The sequence below is a fragment of the Gymnodraco acuticeps genome, unplaced genomic scaffold (genome assembly GCF_902827175.1).
Source record: "Gymnodraco acuticeps unplaced genomic scaffold, fGymAcu1.1, whole genome shotgun sequence".
In the NCBI taxonomy this organism is placed as follows: Eukaryota; Metazoa; Chordata; class Actinopteri; order Perciformes; family Bathydraconidae; genus Gymnodraco; species Gymnodraco acuticeps.
The window spans coordinates 80459-96861 of NW_022991193.1; the positions used below are offsets into that span (position 1 = coordinate 80459).

The following is a 16403-nucleotide window of genomic DNA, read 5'->3' on the forward strand; positions in this document are numbered from 1 at the left end:
TGGAGGTTGGACTTCAGAGCTGAGATCAGAGCAGAACAGCTGATCTCTGACAACATGCAGTCACTCAGACTGAAGAAAGAAACCATGATGTCACTTTAGAAAACAAAGTTCCTGTTTGAAATAACTCAATGTTTAATAATCTGTTCAAAGTCAAACAGGGTTTTAATGTCAGAGATGATGCAGAAACAATCCACTGATAATCTGGAACTTTAACTTTGATCAGATGTTGAACAACTCCTTCATCTCCCTCACAGCTCCTCAGTACTGACAGCATCTCCACTGACTCCTGGAGCACAGGGTGAGTCTGTGGAAGCTCAAACTCTCTCCCTCACACATTCACCTTCTCTCTGTTACTCTGATCAATATTCAGTTATTAGCAAAAACGGAACAAATAAAAATAACATTGTATTTGTTCAAATTCAGAAAATCATAAACACAAACAGATCAATATGAACTGCAGTCAGTGAACTGACCTGAGAGCCTCCAGTCTGCAGTTTGGACTCTTCAGTCCAGAAATCAGCAGCTCCACTCCTGAATCCTGCAGAGGGCTCTGACTCAGCTCCAGATCTCTCAGATGGGAGGGGTCAGACTTCAGAGCTGAGGCCACGACTTCACATTCAGTCTCTGAGACTCCATAGAGAGTGAGTCTATAATAAAACATATATTACAACATATGTTAAAAAGAGAGGAAACATTATATTAACCTCAAGCATTTGATGAAAAAAGATGTGACATGTTCTGATAGACCTTTGCTGTTGGTCCATTTAATATAATATATAATAATATATAATAATAGAGTGTAATGAGTAGTCAGTGTGATCTGATCACAGGTCTGTGCTCCTGCTGTCACTGACTGTTACCAGAGAAACAGAAATTAAATGAACCACTTGACGATATTAGAGATGTACATATTTAAATGTTAGTTAACATTTGGATGTGAATGATGGATGAAGGATGTTTTGGCTTCTCTGAGCATCTGAACATTTATTGCGCACACAAACACAATTAACAAACCAATAAAGTTTCAATATGTTCAACTTGATACCATCAGATGTTCCCAGTATATCAGCATCAAGAGATAACTCTGTTATTGGTGGGAAATGATATAGATCTGATTTTAAACTCGAACACATTGTGATCAAAACATGTGTTTAATGATAAAGAAACTACTAGAAAGTGATCATTAAAAAATGGGTTGTTGCTACACTTGAGGTTTGGAGGGAAGTCTGTCGTAATCAAAAACTATATGAAGATTTAATCTTCCTGAAAGGAATGCGAACTGATCAAGACTTCCCTCCTCACAAACTTAACAAAGACCATCACATGTTTAAACTATGGGCTTCTAAGGGCTTGAGGACATTTGGACAAATGTTCGGTGATAAAGACGTGAAATCCTTTGAACAGCGTTCGTTACAATATGATTTACTGAAATACCATTTATTCAGATTCTTTCAGTGAGGAGTTATCTTTCCGGCATTTAAAAAAGAGATCTTTTCAAGACATCAAGCCATTGATAAAATACATGCTTACAGTTTATGACCCTGGAGTGGAAACAACATTTCTAACTAAGATGGTTCAAATATTAGAATAAAGAAATCAAGATGAACACAGTATTATTACATTACATTACATTACATTTAGCTGACGCTTGTAAATGTCTATAACTATGTAAATGTATCCTGTAAATATAATGTATGATGTCCTTTATTGTTTTATGTTTCATGTGGAACCTATATGCTGCAGGTCTCCCTTGAAAAAGAGATCTATGATCTCAATGGGACCAATCTGGTTAAATAAAGGTTTGAAATGAAATGAACACAGTATTATTAATGTAATAAATCAATGGGGAAATGAAGGATCCTGCAATATACCAGTAGATTAGGAACATATGTGCAGAAACATTCATAACACAACCAACTCAAACTACTGGAAAGAAAACACATGAAGCTTTTAATTCCACACTTTAAGACACCCCAGATTCAAAGTGAATACAAAGAAAGCCTCACTTCCAAACGCTGGAGAGAACGCGCTGAGCAGAAACCAGACACATATATTCTGGGCCTGTAATGTGTTGGGAGACTTCTGGGAAACAGTTTGAAGAGAAATGTCCGATATCTTGATCTCTCAACAAAAACCCATTCTCCCTATCACTGGGGGAACACCAGAGGAGATACAAAAAGATTCCTATCTATTTCTGGTCATTAGAAAAGAGATCAAACAAATGACAAGGAATTGTCTGAAAGATAATAACTTAGTAAACTCACGATGGAATAACTTAGTAAATGAATTCTATGTAACGGAGAAATCAACTAGATTAGAAACCAAATGCATATCTTTGAGGAAAGGTGGGAGGAATGGGTCAGTGTAGAACAATATAGTGAATATAATTAATGTATACCTGAGTATTCATAATGTATTCACAATGTATCCATTCTTTTATTTGTAATACTATTATGTTGTTATGTCTTTTCTGATTGGTCATCTGTTATGTAGTTCATCTATGTACTGAGATGTGTTTATTTTGTTCTGAATGTTTTGTGAATATTTTCTTAAAAAGCAAAGAAAGTAATAATAACATGTTTCTGTGATAACTGTAAGTCCTGCTGTGTGGTGTGATCACATGCTGAGAAACCTCTCAAGTCCTTCATGTGTTCGACATGTCGCCTCCTTCACTCAATATGAAGAGAGGAACGCTTCAGTTTAACTAACATTATAAATAAATAGAAGAACAGTGTTGGTTTTATTTTGCCCTCATTATTTAAACAGCAGAAATGTTAAAGTGTTTATTTGAATAATTAAACTCCTGATCCACTTTAGTTTATAAAGTTAATCACATCTGGACTTACTTGGCCTTCCTGCAGTTCCTCACAGCTGGAAGCAGTCTCAGTCGTCCCTCCCATGATGTGTTGTATTTATCCAGGTCCAACTCATCCAGAACCTCCTCTGACATCTGCAGCATGTTGGCCAGAGCAGAGCAGTGGATCTCAGAGAGTTCCTTCTCTGATCTGTTCTCTGACTTCAGGAACTCTGTGATCTCCTGATGTACTGAGAGGTCTTTCATCTCTGTCAGACAGTGGAAGATGTTGATGCTCCTGTCAGGAGAGATATATCCACTGCTCATCTCCTTCAGGTTGCTGATGGCTCTCTGGATGGTTTCTAGTCTGTTGTCTGTGCGACCCAGCAGGCCTCCTAACAGACTCTGGTTGGACTCCAGAGAGAGGCCGTAGAGAAAGCGGACAAACAGGTCCAGGTGGCCATTTTTACTTCTGAGGGATTTCTGCACGGCTCCCTTCAGGAAGACAGGCAGGGATGGGTAATCCTGATCTCTGCTGTTGTTATAGTCTCCCTGCAGGAAGTCCTTCAGTACCGCTGTGTCTCTGTTGGTGTAACAGTGCAACATGTAGACTGCAGCCAGAAACTCCTGAACGCTCAGATGAACGAAGCAGTAGACTGTTTTCTGGAAGATCACACTCTCTCTTTTGAAGATCTGTGTACAAACTCCTGAGTGCACCAAGGCCTCGTTGACCTCAAGACCACAGCGCTGCAGGTCTTCTTGGTAGAACATGATGTCTCCTTTCTCCAGATGTTCAAACGCCAGCCTCCCCAGCTTCAGAAGAACCTCCCTGTCAGCCTCCGTCAGCTGCTGTGGACTCGTCTCATGCCCCTCTTCATACTTCTGCTTCTTCCTCTTGGTCTGGACCAGCAGGAAGTGTGAGTACATGTCAGTGAGGGTCTGGGGCAGCTCTCCTCTCTGGTCTGTAGTCAACATGTGGTCCAGAACTGCAGCAGTGATCCAGCAGAAGACTGGGATCAGACACATGATGTGGAGGCTCCTGGAGCTCTTGATGTGAGAGATGATTCTGCTGGACAGGTCTTCATCACTCGATCTCCTCCTGAAGTACTCCTCCTTCTGGGCGTCAGTGAAGCCTCGTACTTCTGTCACCCTGTGCACACACTCAGGAGGGATCTGATTGGCCGCTGCAGGTCTGGAAGTTATCCAGACGAGAGCCGAGGGAAGCAGCTTCCCCCTGATGAGGTTTGTCAGCAGCACGTTGACTGAGGACTGCTGAGAGACATCAGACACAACCTCATTGTTTCTGAAGTCCAGAGAAAGTCTGCTCTCATCCAGGCCGTCAAAGATGAGCAGCACTTTGCAGACAGCCAGCTGCTCTGCTGTGACCTTCTGTAAGGTTGGATGGAAAACATGGAGCAGCCTGAGAAGACTGTACTGCTCACCTTTGATCAGGTTCAGCTCCCTGAAGGAGAGCGGGATCACCAGACTGACATCTTGGTTTCCCAAACCCTCGGCCCAGTCCAGAGTGAACTTCTGCACTGAGAAGGTTTTTCCAACTCCAGCGACTCCGTTGGTCAGGACCGCTCTGATGGGAGTCTGTTGGTCAGGTGAGGCTTTAAAGATGTCCTGGCACTTGATTGGAGTGTCATGGAGGGGCTTCTTCTTGGAAGCTGCCTCCAGCTGCCTCACCTCATGTTGGGTATTAACCTCTTCACTCTGGCCTTGTGTGATGTAGAGCTCAGTGAAGATGCTGTTGAGGAGGGTTTCACTTTGATCAGTTCCTTCAGTCACACGTTCACATCTCCTCCTCAGACTGAGCCTATGTTCATCTAAAACCTCCTGCAGACCACTATCTGCTGGAAGAGAAGGGAACGTGAGAGAATGAGGAAAATGCTCTGAGAATCTAATTATAACAATAAAACAACAAACAACAGACTGAGTTTAAATGTTGTATAAACAGCTTACTGTCTCTGCTCTACAACAGTATACATATTCAGAAACAAAGGAACCAGGAAGAGGAATAAAACGCTGCGTGTGTTCGGCCTCTTACCTCGTACAGTTCTGGTCTGGCTGGCTGTCTGCAGTCCAGCTCTGGTTCTGGATCTCTTCCCACACTGGGGACAGGAGGGGTCTCCTGATGGAGGTCTCTGCTCCCAGTATGAGGTGATGCACTGTCTGCAGAACCAGTGTCCACAGCTGGTAGAGACTGGATCCTTCAGGACGTCCTGACACAGAGCACAGCTGGACAGCTGCTCCTCCACAGGAACACCACTCTTCCTCTTCCCTCTGTGGAGATGAACACATCCTTTACAGCACGTTACATTAGTGGAGCTGATTCTCACCAATGGGTAGAGCGTCACAAACGTCTCTCTCAAGACTCTTCTCCTCCAGTAGGACTCAGGTGAGGGTGCTGCACTTTTCCTTGTTCATGTGATGTTTTGGTGTTGTTGTTGTTGTTGTTGTTGTTGTTGTTGTTTTGTTTCTTTCCGTTAACTGTCAAGAGGGAACTAAGTCTTTTTGTTAGTTCGTGTTTGTGTTTCTCTTATTATCCTACGATGCTGTGATGTGTGGCTGTGAATAAGAACATATGAAGGACAGACCATCTGTTTATGTTTTTAGAAAGGGGCAGGTCACAGAAGATTATTTTCTGCTCCCTGCTCCTTTTCGGTCAAAGGTGTGTTTATAGAGACGTGTTTTGTAAATGTTTGTTATACGTTAAGTTGTGCATACCATGAACGGAACAAATACAAATGAAATGTAATGAAAGATGAAATGTGTCACGCTGCACGAATACGCAGCTGACTGAATTTCACCTCTTCACTTTCTTGGTGTTGCCAGGCACGGATCTGGGTCTTTGCATTGACTCTACATGTAATCACACAAAGCTCTGTTATATCTGCTAATGCTAAACACAACCAGCTCACCAGGTCATCACTATCATTAATAAACATCTTTAAAATACATATCATAAACATGCCCAAGTAGTAAATCATGTTTTGGACGATATATTTAGTTTCTAGTGAGTATTTATCAATATCTTTGCCATTTGAAACCATGTTCTCTCACTGATACAATGATGCTATAAATGCATATTGAAATATCCTCAAATAATGTTAGCTTGCTGAACTCTGCTGCCTTTGTTCTGTACTATACTGCACACTAGGGCTGCACCCGAATATCCGGTCGTTGGCCTACTATTCGGTTTTCAATTTCGTTATTCGGATATTCGTTTAAAAAAACAAAAAACGTTATAGACTTAGGTCGCATTCACACCAGCCTTGTATAGTCCGGTTGAATCGAACCCTAGTGCATTTATCCGCTTGGTGCGGTTCATTTGGGTCGGTGTGAACACAGACCTCTGAAGGGAACTAAACAACCGGACCCTGGTCCGTTAAAATAGGTGCTCTCGGACCGATTGCAAGTGAACTCTGGAGCGGTTCATCGCTGGTGTGAACGCAGTCCGCACCAAAACATAGGAAGCGTAGTATTTACGTGTCACAAGAACGTGGTTGTCGTGAAAAATCTTTTGCAAAAGAGTGAAGCAGAATGAATTGTTGAACGGTGTCGTGTAAAGTAAAAATGCTCCGTCCCCTATACATAAAAGTCAGAGCCACCTGTCGTCGGTGAAACACCCCTCCTTACTGCAGAACGTCTCTCATATGTGTTATAATGTTTTTTTATTGCACATAGTCTGATTGTATAATCATATGCGCCGTCGCTAGAGTCTGTTAATATGCTGTCCAGATTAACAGCAGCATGAAAATAAGACTATGGTAGAAATTGCCGGAATTTGCCTTTGAGGAAATGAAAAATAAGAGAAGTGAGAAGGGCCCATAGACGCCAGCCATTGGAATGAATGGTGAAAAAAAACGTAGGGATCTTACAATTTCAGAGGTGTTTTTGTAGAAATACTACGTCCTACTTTGTGGACCAACGTAGTTATTACACGTTTTTTTGTGAGACTGGGTTGGAATGGACGACTATTTTCATTTCCTCGCTCCTCGGTCTCGGTCTCACCGGAAGTTGATTTGCCTGCGCCATCTTGAGTACCGTCCCATGGCTCTTATTTCTGCCGGAGGACCGAGGATCGAGGAGCGAGGAGCGATCATGGAGGAGCGATAACCGAGGAACCACCAGACCATCCTTCGATGAAATCCTCAGACACTCGCCCCGCCCCCTTACTGTGTATCGCTCACTGATTGGACGATGCAGCGCATGCACTGATCTGATGCTTCTTGACATGAGAGCCGTTTCCCAGCGGAGTGAAGAAAACACATGAACCTCACGGGACTCACTCCTCAGTTTATACCGTGTTTTGTTTCAATTCATGTTTCATTTAGTTAAAAGTATGTGATATATCTGAACAACAAAGTGGTCACAAATAATTGTATTCATTTATTGGAAACATTTTCATGATCGCTTTTTTCGTTTTACATTTTCATTTATTGTCATTTCCATTCAGTCAGTCATTAAGTGCTATTTAAAATGTGAATATGCTACATATCCACACAAACACACAAAGAGTGCAATCCAATGAATGTTAATCTAACTGGGTTTTGATAGATAACATATCTCTTTTTCTTCTCTCAATTATTTTATTTCTATTGTGCACTCTAATCAATATTAATCAAACTATTGTTCGTTAAATACATTTTAAGAATGGCGTTTATCTTTTTTGAGAATGAGTTCTTATTTTATTTAATGTATTTGGGTCTACAACAGATGATACAAATGTTTGTGTCAGTAAATGTGTACTAACAGAGGCGGGGGTGTGTGTGGAAAGAACGGGGGGCCCTTCTCACTTCTCTTATTTTTCATTTCCTCGCTCCTCGGTCTCGGTCTCACCGGAAGTTGATTTGTCTGCGCCATCTTGAGTAGCGTCCCAATGGCCTTATTTTTGCCGGAGGAGCGAGGAGCGATAATGGAGGAGCTATAACCGAGGAACCACTAGACCATCCTTCGATGAAGTGACGCAAGTGAGGGACGCAAGGAATCCATTTAACCGAAGCGAGAAGGGCCCGGGGACAGAGCTGTCAGGCGAACAGCTGTGCGGCGTGTTAGAAATTAAAATCAATGTTTTGAATGACATAAAGTACCTTAAACATACCGTCAGTTTATGCTGTTTTATACTGAAAAACCAAAAGTTCTTGTGCACAACCAGTTGTTAAGCTTTTATTCTGAAAATCCTTCATCTTCGGTTAGCATTTAGCATGAGGCTAATATACCATTTACTATAGAGGTGAATTTAGCAGCGATATGATATGATGTTGCACACCGAAACCTACTGATTTCAACACTACAACTATAGAAGTCGAGATATTACTATTGTTGAATATTAAATGAAGGTACAGTTTATTTGAGTACGTTATTGTTTACAGATGTGTGTAGCATGCGACAACATCCGGAACGATCGAAAACCAAACTGCCGTGAAGTATTTCCTGTATTTTTTGGAGTATTGATTACAGCGTTTAGAATGTGTTAAATGAAAAGTCATGAAAGAGTTAAGGAGGAGAAAAGGCGTGTTTAGATATATATTGAATGTACAATGTCTGAATGTTGAATTATGAAATGTAATATATGAATTCTGTTTATTGAATACTCTTATACTAATCACTTCCTGTATTCCCGTGATAAAAGGGACATGCGCAATAAAACGTGTCACTTCCGTTTGAAGCACAGCTGATGGTGTATGTGTGTATTTATTCCTCTGTCACGTTAACTATGTTCACGGTATTCCTGCCCTAAGATCATGGCATCGCTAACAGGTTATAGGCCCAGGAGGGACCATGGAAACCGGTGGAACCGTTTGTGTTTCGACGGAGATGAGAAGAACTACGAGTTATGGGAGACAAAGTTTTTGGGTCATCTGCGACTGCTAGGATTGAAGGCTGCCATCCTAGAGGAGCCAGGTGAAGAGGATGAGGCTGATGATCAGAAAAACGAAGAAACCTATGCGGAATTGATCCAGGTACTGGACGATAAAAGCCTTTCACTGATCATGAGAGAAGCAGCGGACAACGGAAGAAAAGCGTTACAAATATTGAGGGACCACTACGCTGGGAAAGGGAAACCACGGGTGATCAGCCTCTACACTGAACTAACGTCGCTGCAGAAAGCCGCTAATGAGAGCGTCACTGACTATATTATTCGTGCCGAAACGGCAATTACAGCACTGAAAAATGCTGAAGAGACTCTTAGCGACGGGCTGCTGATAGCCATGATTTTAAAGGGACTGCCAATCTGTTTTAGGCCGTTTGCCATCCACATTACACAAGGGGATGAGAAGCTAACTTTTGGTGAGTTCAAAACAAAGTTGAGGAGCTATGAAAGCACAGAAAAATACAATGCCAACTTGAGTGAGGAATCTGATAATATTATGAAAGCGAGTGGCTGGGTGAAGTGGAGAGATGGCCCCCAATATCACCTGCTACAACTGCGGTCAGAAAGGACACCGGGCTCGTGAGTGTCGAAGTGCGAGCAGCAAAGACCAGAGACAGTGGTGCAGTTTTTGCAAAATTCCACACATATAGATGCAAACTGCAGACGCAAAGAGAGAGACAATGCTAAACAAGCAACTGACGTTGAGGACCACTCATTTGTTTTTAAAGTACGTGACAGTCCAGTAACCGGAGTTACACATAAAGGGCTGATGGTCGACACCGGAGCAACGTCACACATAATAACGAACATCGACAAGTTTAAAAGGTTCGATGATACTTTTCAACCGAAAGACCACTTTGTTGAATTGGCTGACGGGACAAGAACAAGTGGTGTCGCTTTGAAGAAAGGAGAGGCGGAGGTCTGCCTGCAAGACACGGAGGGACGACGAGTGACAGCGATGCTGAAGGACGCGCTCTATATACCGTCCTATCCACAAGACATTTTCTCTGTTAAAGCAGCGACAGCCAACGGAGCATCAGTGAACTTTCGTCAGGGTTGTAACCAGCTGATTCACCAGAGAGGTAAAATATTTGACATCAAGGAATATGATAGACTTTATTTTTTAAACACTGTGGACTGTGAAGCTGAGGACGATGGATGTTATGACATTCAAACATGGCATGAAATACTTGGTCACTGTAACTATGATGATGTGTCACAACTGGAAAAAGTCACTGAGGGGATGAAAATTAAGGGTGGGATTGATAAATCTAACCTTAACTGTGAAGTGTGTACTCGAGGTAAATTTGCTCAGAGTAGGAACAGACAACCAGATGCAAGAGCTAAAGCAGCGCTCAATCTTGTGCACACTGATTTAGCAGGTCCCATTGAGCCAGAGGCTAAGGAGGGATTCAGATACACATTGGCTTTTACAGATGACTTTTCAGGGGCAGTATTTGTGTATTTCCTAAAAGCTAAAAGTGATACTTTCAAAGCCACAGAAAAATTCATTGCTGATGTCGCACCTTATGGTAAAATCAAATGTATAAGGTCTGATAACGGTACAGAATTCACCGGGACAAACTTTCAATCGCTCCTTAGACAACATGCAATACGACATGAAACTTCAGCACCTTACTCACCCCATCAAAATGGGACAGCTGAGAGAAACTGGAGAACACTTTTTGAAATGGCAAGATGCATGCTTCTTGAGAGCAATTTACCAAAGAAGCTATGGACATATGCCTTCATGACTGCAGCTGTAATACGTAACAGATGTTACAACAGACGTGTAGGACAGACACCTTATTATATGCTGACAGGACGTAAGCCGAACCTCTCGAAAATGAATATATTTGGATCTGTATGCTATGCATACAAGCAGGAAAAGAAAAAGTTAGACTCGAGGTGTGAGAAGGGTATTTTTGTAGGGTATGATAAAAACAGCCCAGCATACCTAGTCTACAACCCAGACACTGGTAGTGTTCGAAAACACAGGCAAGTGAAGTTTGTCACAAAGAGTATAGTCGAGCGACATACACAGACTGATTTTGAGGCAAGTGATGATGATTTTTATGAGAAAAGGTTTGTATCCACCAAGCCAGAAACCCAGGGGACTGACTCGTGTCCAAAAGAGACACAGGAGGCTCGAACTGAGACAGATGACACAAACACTCAGACAGGAAAGGGAGCAGAAGGTCAAAATAGAAGCTATCCCCAAAGAGAAAGGAAGAGACCTCAGTATTTACAGGACTATGAATGTAAAGTACAGTGTGACGACCAGAAGTATGTAAATATTGACTACTGCTACAGAGTAATGTGTAATGTACCAAACACCTTTAAAGAGGCCATGAATTCAGCAGAGTCAAAACTCTGGACTGATGCTATGCAGGAGGAAATGAATTCTCTTAAGGAAAATGACACATTCACATTGACCACACTACCAGAGGGCAAAAATGCAGTGGGGGGTAGATGGGTCTATACAATCAAAGAAAACACAGAAAAGACTGAGATATATAAAGCCAGATATGTTGCCAAGGGATATAGTCAAGTGGCAGGAATAGACTATAAGGAGACATTTTCCCCGACTGCAAACATGACATCAGTACGAAGTTTGATGCAATTGGCAGCTCAACATGACTTACACCTACATCAGATGGATGTTAAAACTGCATATTTACACGCTCCAATTGATTGTGAGCTCTATGTACAGCAACCTGAAGGTTTTGAGGTCAAGTCAGACACAGATGAAAAGCTAGTCTGCAAGCTGAATAAATCACTGTATGGGTTAAAACAATCTGGAAGAAACTGGAATAAAATGTTGCATGATCATCTCTGTGAGAACGGTTTTGCACAAAACCCAGCTGATCACTGTGTCTACAGTAAAGGAATAGAAAATGAGAGGATCATTCTGATTATTTGGGTGGATGACTTAGTTATCGCAGCTAATGATATTCACACAATTAATACTGTGACAGAAATGTTGAGCACAAAATTCAAAATGAAGGATCTTGGGAAACTTAAACATTTCCTAGGCATTGACTTTACTCAGGAAAAAGGAGAAATAAAGATGGGTCAAAAGAAATTCATTACAAAAATACTGGAAAAGTTTGGTATGAATGACTGTAAGCCAAGGTCCACCCCATGTGAACAGAAACACAACTTTGATGATGATGGTGAAGCTGTTGATGCAACACAATATCGTGAAGTGGTAGGCAGCTTAATATATTTAATGACATCTACACGGCCTGATCTAAGTTGGATAGTCAGTAAACTGTCACAGTATTTTTCAGAGCCAAAAGAACAACACTGGTTAACTGCTAAACATGTATTGAGGTACTTAAAGGGCACAATTAATCAGGAGCTATGTTTTAAACAACAAGATGAAAAACTGAAACTTGTTGCATACTGTGATGCGGATTGGGCAACAGACCAAAATGACAGACGGAGTATAACAGGGTACTGTTTTAGTCTAACTAGCAATGGGCCTGTTATTTCTTGGAGATCAAAGAAACAGCAAACAGTAGCTTTGTCGACATGTGAGGCAGAGTACATGGCACTGGCTGCCACAGCACAAGAGAGTGTGTATCTTGTGCAGCTAATAGAGAGCATGGATAGTGAGGGTCAATATACTCTTGTGAAAATCTTTGACGATAACCAGGGTGCAATTGCTCTATCCAAGAACCCAGTATGTCGTCAACGATGTAAACATGTGGATGTCAAGTATCATTTTGTTCGAACTGTACTGAGTGATAACATGATAACCATTGACTATTGCCCTACAGCTGATATGGTTGCTGATATTTTCACTAAGCCTGCAACAAAGGTCAAAAGTGAGACATTTGTAAAGTATTTGTTTGGAATGTAAATAACCCCAGAAGTTTCAAACACTGTGTTATTGTGCAGGTGTATAAGGTGTTTACATTTGAATTCATGTTGAGAAATTGTGCAGTATAAGAGTAAGTGGGGGTGTTGAATTATGAAATGTAATATATGAATTCTGTTTATTTAATACTCTTATACTAATCACTTCCTGTATTCCCGTGATAAAAGGGACATGCGCAATAAAACGTGTCACTTCCGTTTGAAGCACAGCTGATGGTGTATGTGTGTATTTATTCCTCTGTCACGTTAACTATGTTCACGGTATTCCTGCCCTAAGATCATGGCATCGCTAACACCTCTGATATGCGTAACAACGGACATTAAATACGTGGAGGGCCGGTGTTGCAGTATAACGTGAGTCATGACAACTGGCGACATTCTATTATTTTCGTCATAGGAATCCGGGGCGTGTACAAATGAGGACCCATTGTTGACTTACCATGTCGATCGCCTCGTTTGTCGTTTACGTTCATCTTTTGCTATATCTGCCTTCCTAAGATCACTTTGATGCACATTCAGTACTCGTATGTGAGGTTGTGGGTGAGAGGTGGATATCGTGACGCTTACAGGGAGGTATCGAACATTACAAAGTAGGTGACTGTGTGGATGATCCACACAGTCACCTACGTATCGACGTATCGAACCACCACACTAAAATATTTTACATTAACCTTGTTAAAAAGTTCCAGAAAAATGCAACCTGACCATTATTTATAATGTGAGCGAATGTAGGCCTATATAATATACATATTATAATATAGTATACTGACTGAGGTCTGTATCAAGCCTCATTAAGACCCACCGAGATCAGATATCCTAGTTTATCAGCCTGCGAGCCCACATTATGTTGTGATAACTGTTAGTTTTACAGTGGTATCGTGTTGATCCGTGGTGCACTCATAACGCGCAGGGCTGGAGTGACTTTTGCTGTTGGGACTCGGGTTTGAGTCCAGCATGAACTTTTTATTTTCATGTCGATGGACACTGAATATTATGTGGTTTGAATAGAGGATTCCTAATATTGTTTGCCGACACCAACATTAATGACCCATCAGCATTTTAAAGTCTAATATCCCTGCACATGCAGCAATGACATTTCTGCTGCTATCTTTGCAAAACGAGTTAACAGTCACATGTTATCTGGATGAGTGCTGCAGAATGCCGTTTTTATAAGGGATGTATATGTGTGTGTCTTTCATATTAAACATGATCGCTGGTAGATAGCCACAGAAGTCGTAACACAGTTTAACCTGGGCGGATCCCATTTTCCCATGGGTGGATCCCAGTTGACCCTGAGCGAATCACAGTTTACCTGAGAGGATCACAGTTTAACACAGCTGAAGACTTCTCCACGCTGCTTTCAAACTCTGAGTAAACAACGTACGCTTCACTGGGAGGCTGTCTGAAGGTGTACACAGGTCTTAGATGGACTTGGTATCACATTAGGAACGATATTCAGTGATAAGTCGGGCAACAATAGCTGGTTTTAAGGATTTATTGGAGCTCGCAATGTTTTGAACAGACATCCAACTCGTTTTTATTTTTGTAGTCCTCGCTGTTCGTGTCCGGATATCGCCATCGTAACCACAACCTCACACACTGGTACTGAATGTGCATCAAAGTCTTCCTACCGAGCCAAATATACAAAAATATGTATGTAAATGACAGAAGAAGCGATCGAAATGTGTATTTCAGTCGAAGGCCACGCCTCCACATCTGTCAACCAGTTGATCGGGGAACCAGTTAATCCAGAACACCGGCCCCCAGCAGTGCCGACCGGCACACAAGGAGGAGCCAGCAGAAGGGATATAACAGCTGGAAAGGCGGAGCTCGCTCTCTTTTCTTCGCTAGCGAGAGCCAGAGGACAGCTGCTTTTCTGTCGAACAATATTCTGTTTGTAACATAACCGCGCCTTTATTTTTAATTAAAGTACCAATTTGAAACCATCTCAGAGACTCCATTTAGTCTCCTTTTTAAGCTTCTCTCCTGGACGCGAGAATAACGAACACAGATAACAGGCGTCATCACAAACGGATGTCGCTTCACGTGACGCTCCGGAGGAAAGGACGTCCCATTGCTCTTAAAACTCATTTCCCTGCTTCTCGTGGTTTCCTTGCGTCCCTCCATGCTTCCCCGGTGGGAGGGACTAGTCGCAGGGAAACGACGCAAGTGAGGGACGCAAGGATTTAATTGAACCGACCTGAGACGGGGCCATAGCCTTTAAGAGCTGCCGACATAAATGGATGCGGTGCTTCCCTGAGCGTCAAATACCGCCACCGATGGGAATACATTGCAATCAGTTGAAAGCTCTTTGCGTCCGTTTATGAAGCCAACTGCACGCCACTGGACCCTGACCAAGCATCGCTCCTGGACGCTTAGGGAGTGAGAGTGTGTTGGGAGGAGAGCTCTCTCCTGTCAGACTGAGAGTCTCAGATAATCTCAGCTCAGGTGAAGTAAATGACTCTGAGGGTTCAGATAGTTAACTTTAGTCTAAGTGATCTCAGTGGGTCAGGGTCTCAAACGGTTTGGTCATCATTTATGTAAACAAGTATTACATTATTATTATAGTTATAAAAAAACAAGACAATAAGTGAAAAACAGGTATGAGATAATACCAAGTCATACTATAGGACAGTACAACTAAAATACAGTTTGAAAGGGGAGTGATTTGTAAAATGTGTATAAAGAAAAAGTAAATCTGTTTACAGTTCTTTTTCATATGGGTGTTGAGAGATGTAACCATATTCTAGTCCTAATTTTGCCCTCAAAGTGATGCATTTAACTTCAAAATGTAAGCATGCCCCCGGACCCCCTTAGAGGATGTTAGGTCCACCCCCAACTTAAAACATGTTCACATGGATAGGATACTAGATACATCTGCACACATTTTATATAGTAACCTATGTCCATTTGTTTCTGTTTTGGTAGTCGTGCCACAACCGTACGCGAGTCATAGTATAGTCTGGTAGAAATAAAAAATAACCCTAACCCCTGGTAGAAACACACTCTTACTTTGTGTCTGAGGGTCCAGGTTCATTCCTGAAGTTTAGAGGAAAGTCTTTAGACCAGTCACTCTTCAGAGACAGACAGCTGGGGACTGGAGACTCTGCTCTCTGTCTGTGGAAACAACACATGTTTTAAACATCATTAGTTCATTCAGAGAGCAGTTTTTGACTTCTGTCTGTGTGTAGATTATTTACTATCGCTGATGACGCCAGGGATCAAGAGTTTAAACTTTATTACTGTACTTTACTCCGATCATTAAACAACAGTTCTGATAACATAAAAACGGAATCCTCTTCAGGTCAGGTTACAGCAGAAACTCTTACTTTGTGTCTGAGGGTCCAGGTTCATTACTGAAGTCTGGAGGTCTGTCTTTAGACCAGTCACTCTTCAGAGACAGACGGCTGGAGACTGAAGATGTGTCCTCTTCCTCATCTTTTAAACCACTCATCTTCTCCAGTCTGAGAGAGAGACAGACACACACTTTGTCTGATGTAACTGTAAGGTAATAAAGTACACACACACACACACACACACACACACACACACACACACACACACACACACACACAAATATAAACCATAATAATACACTTGGTTAAAGAACATCAAATCAGTCAGACTTCCGACAGGCCGCTCCCCATTTTGACTGCGCTGGGCTGTCGCATGTTATGTTGCTTTGGTGAATCAGAAAACAGGAAATGAAACCAGTTCACACCACTTGTAGAAGTCTCTTTGGACTCTAGGACGCTGATGTTCTGACATCCAGTAAAACAGAGTAAATAATGTGTTAGAAAGCAGATCCTGGTGTTAACACTCACCCTGTTGTCCTCCTGCTCC

The 16403-nt window shown here is 41.9% G+C and overlaps 1 protein-coding gene across 1 annotated transcript; it reads right to left on the reverse strand.

The window, feature by feature from the left end:
• Positions 1–445: 445 nt before the first annotated feature.
• LOC117561246 (protein NLRC3-like) lies at positions 446–16403 on the reverse strand. The gene is made up of 6 exons (XM_034238540.1): positions 16385–16403; positions 15890–16024; positions 15573–15677; positions 4845–5080; positions 2847–4650; positions 446–647 (listed from the first exon to the last, which is right to left on the reverse strand). Exons 2-6 carry the CDS (start codon positions 16012–16014, stop codon positions 461–463), a joined length of 2457 nt encoding a protein of 818 aa, XP_034094431.1. The 5' UTR covers positions 16015–16024; positions 16385–16403; the 3' UTR covers positions 446–460.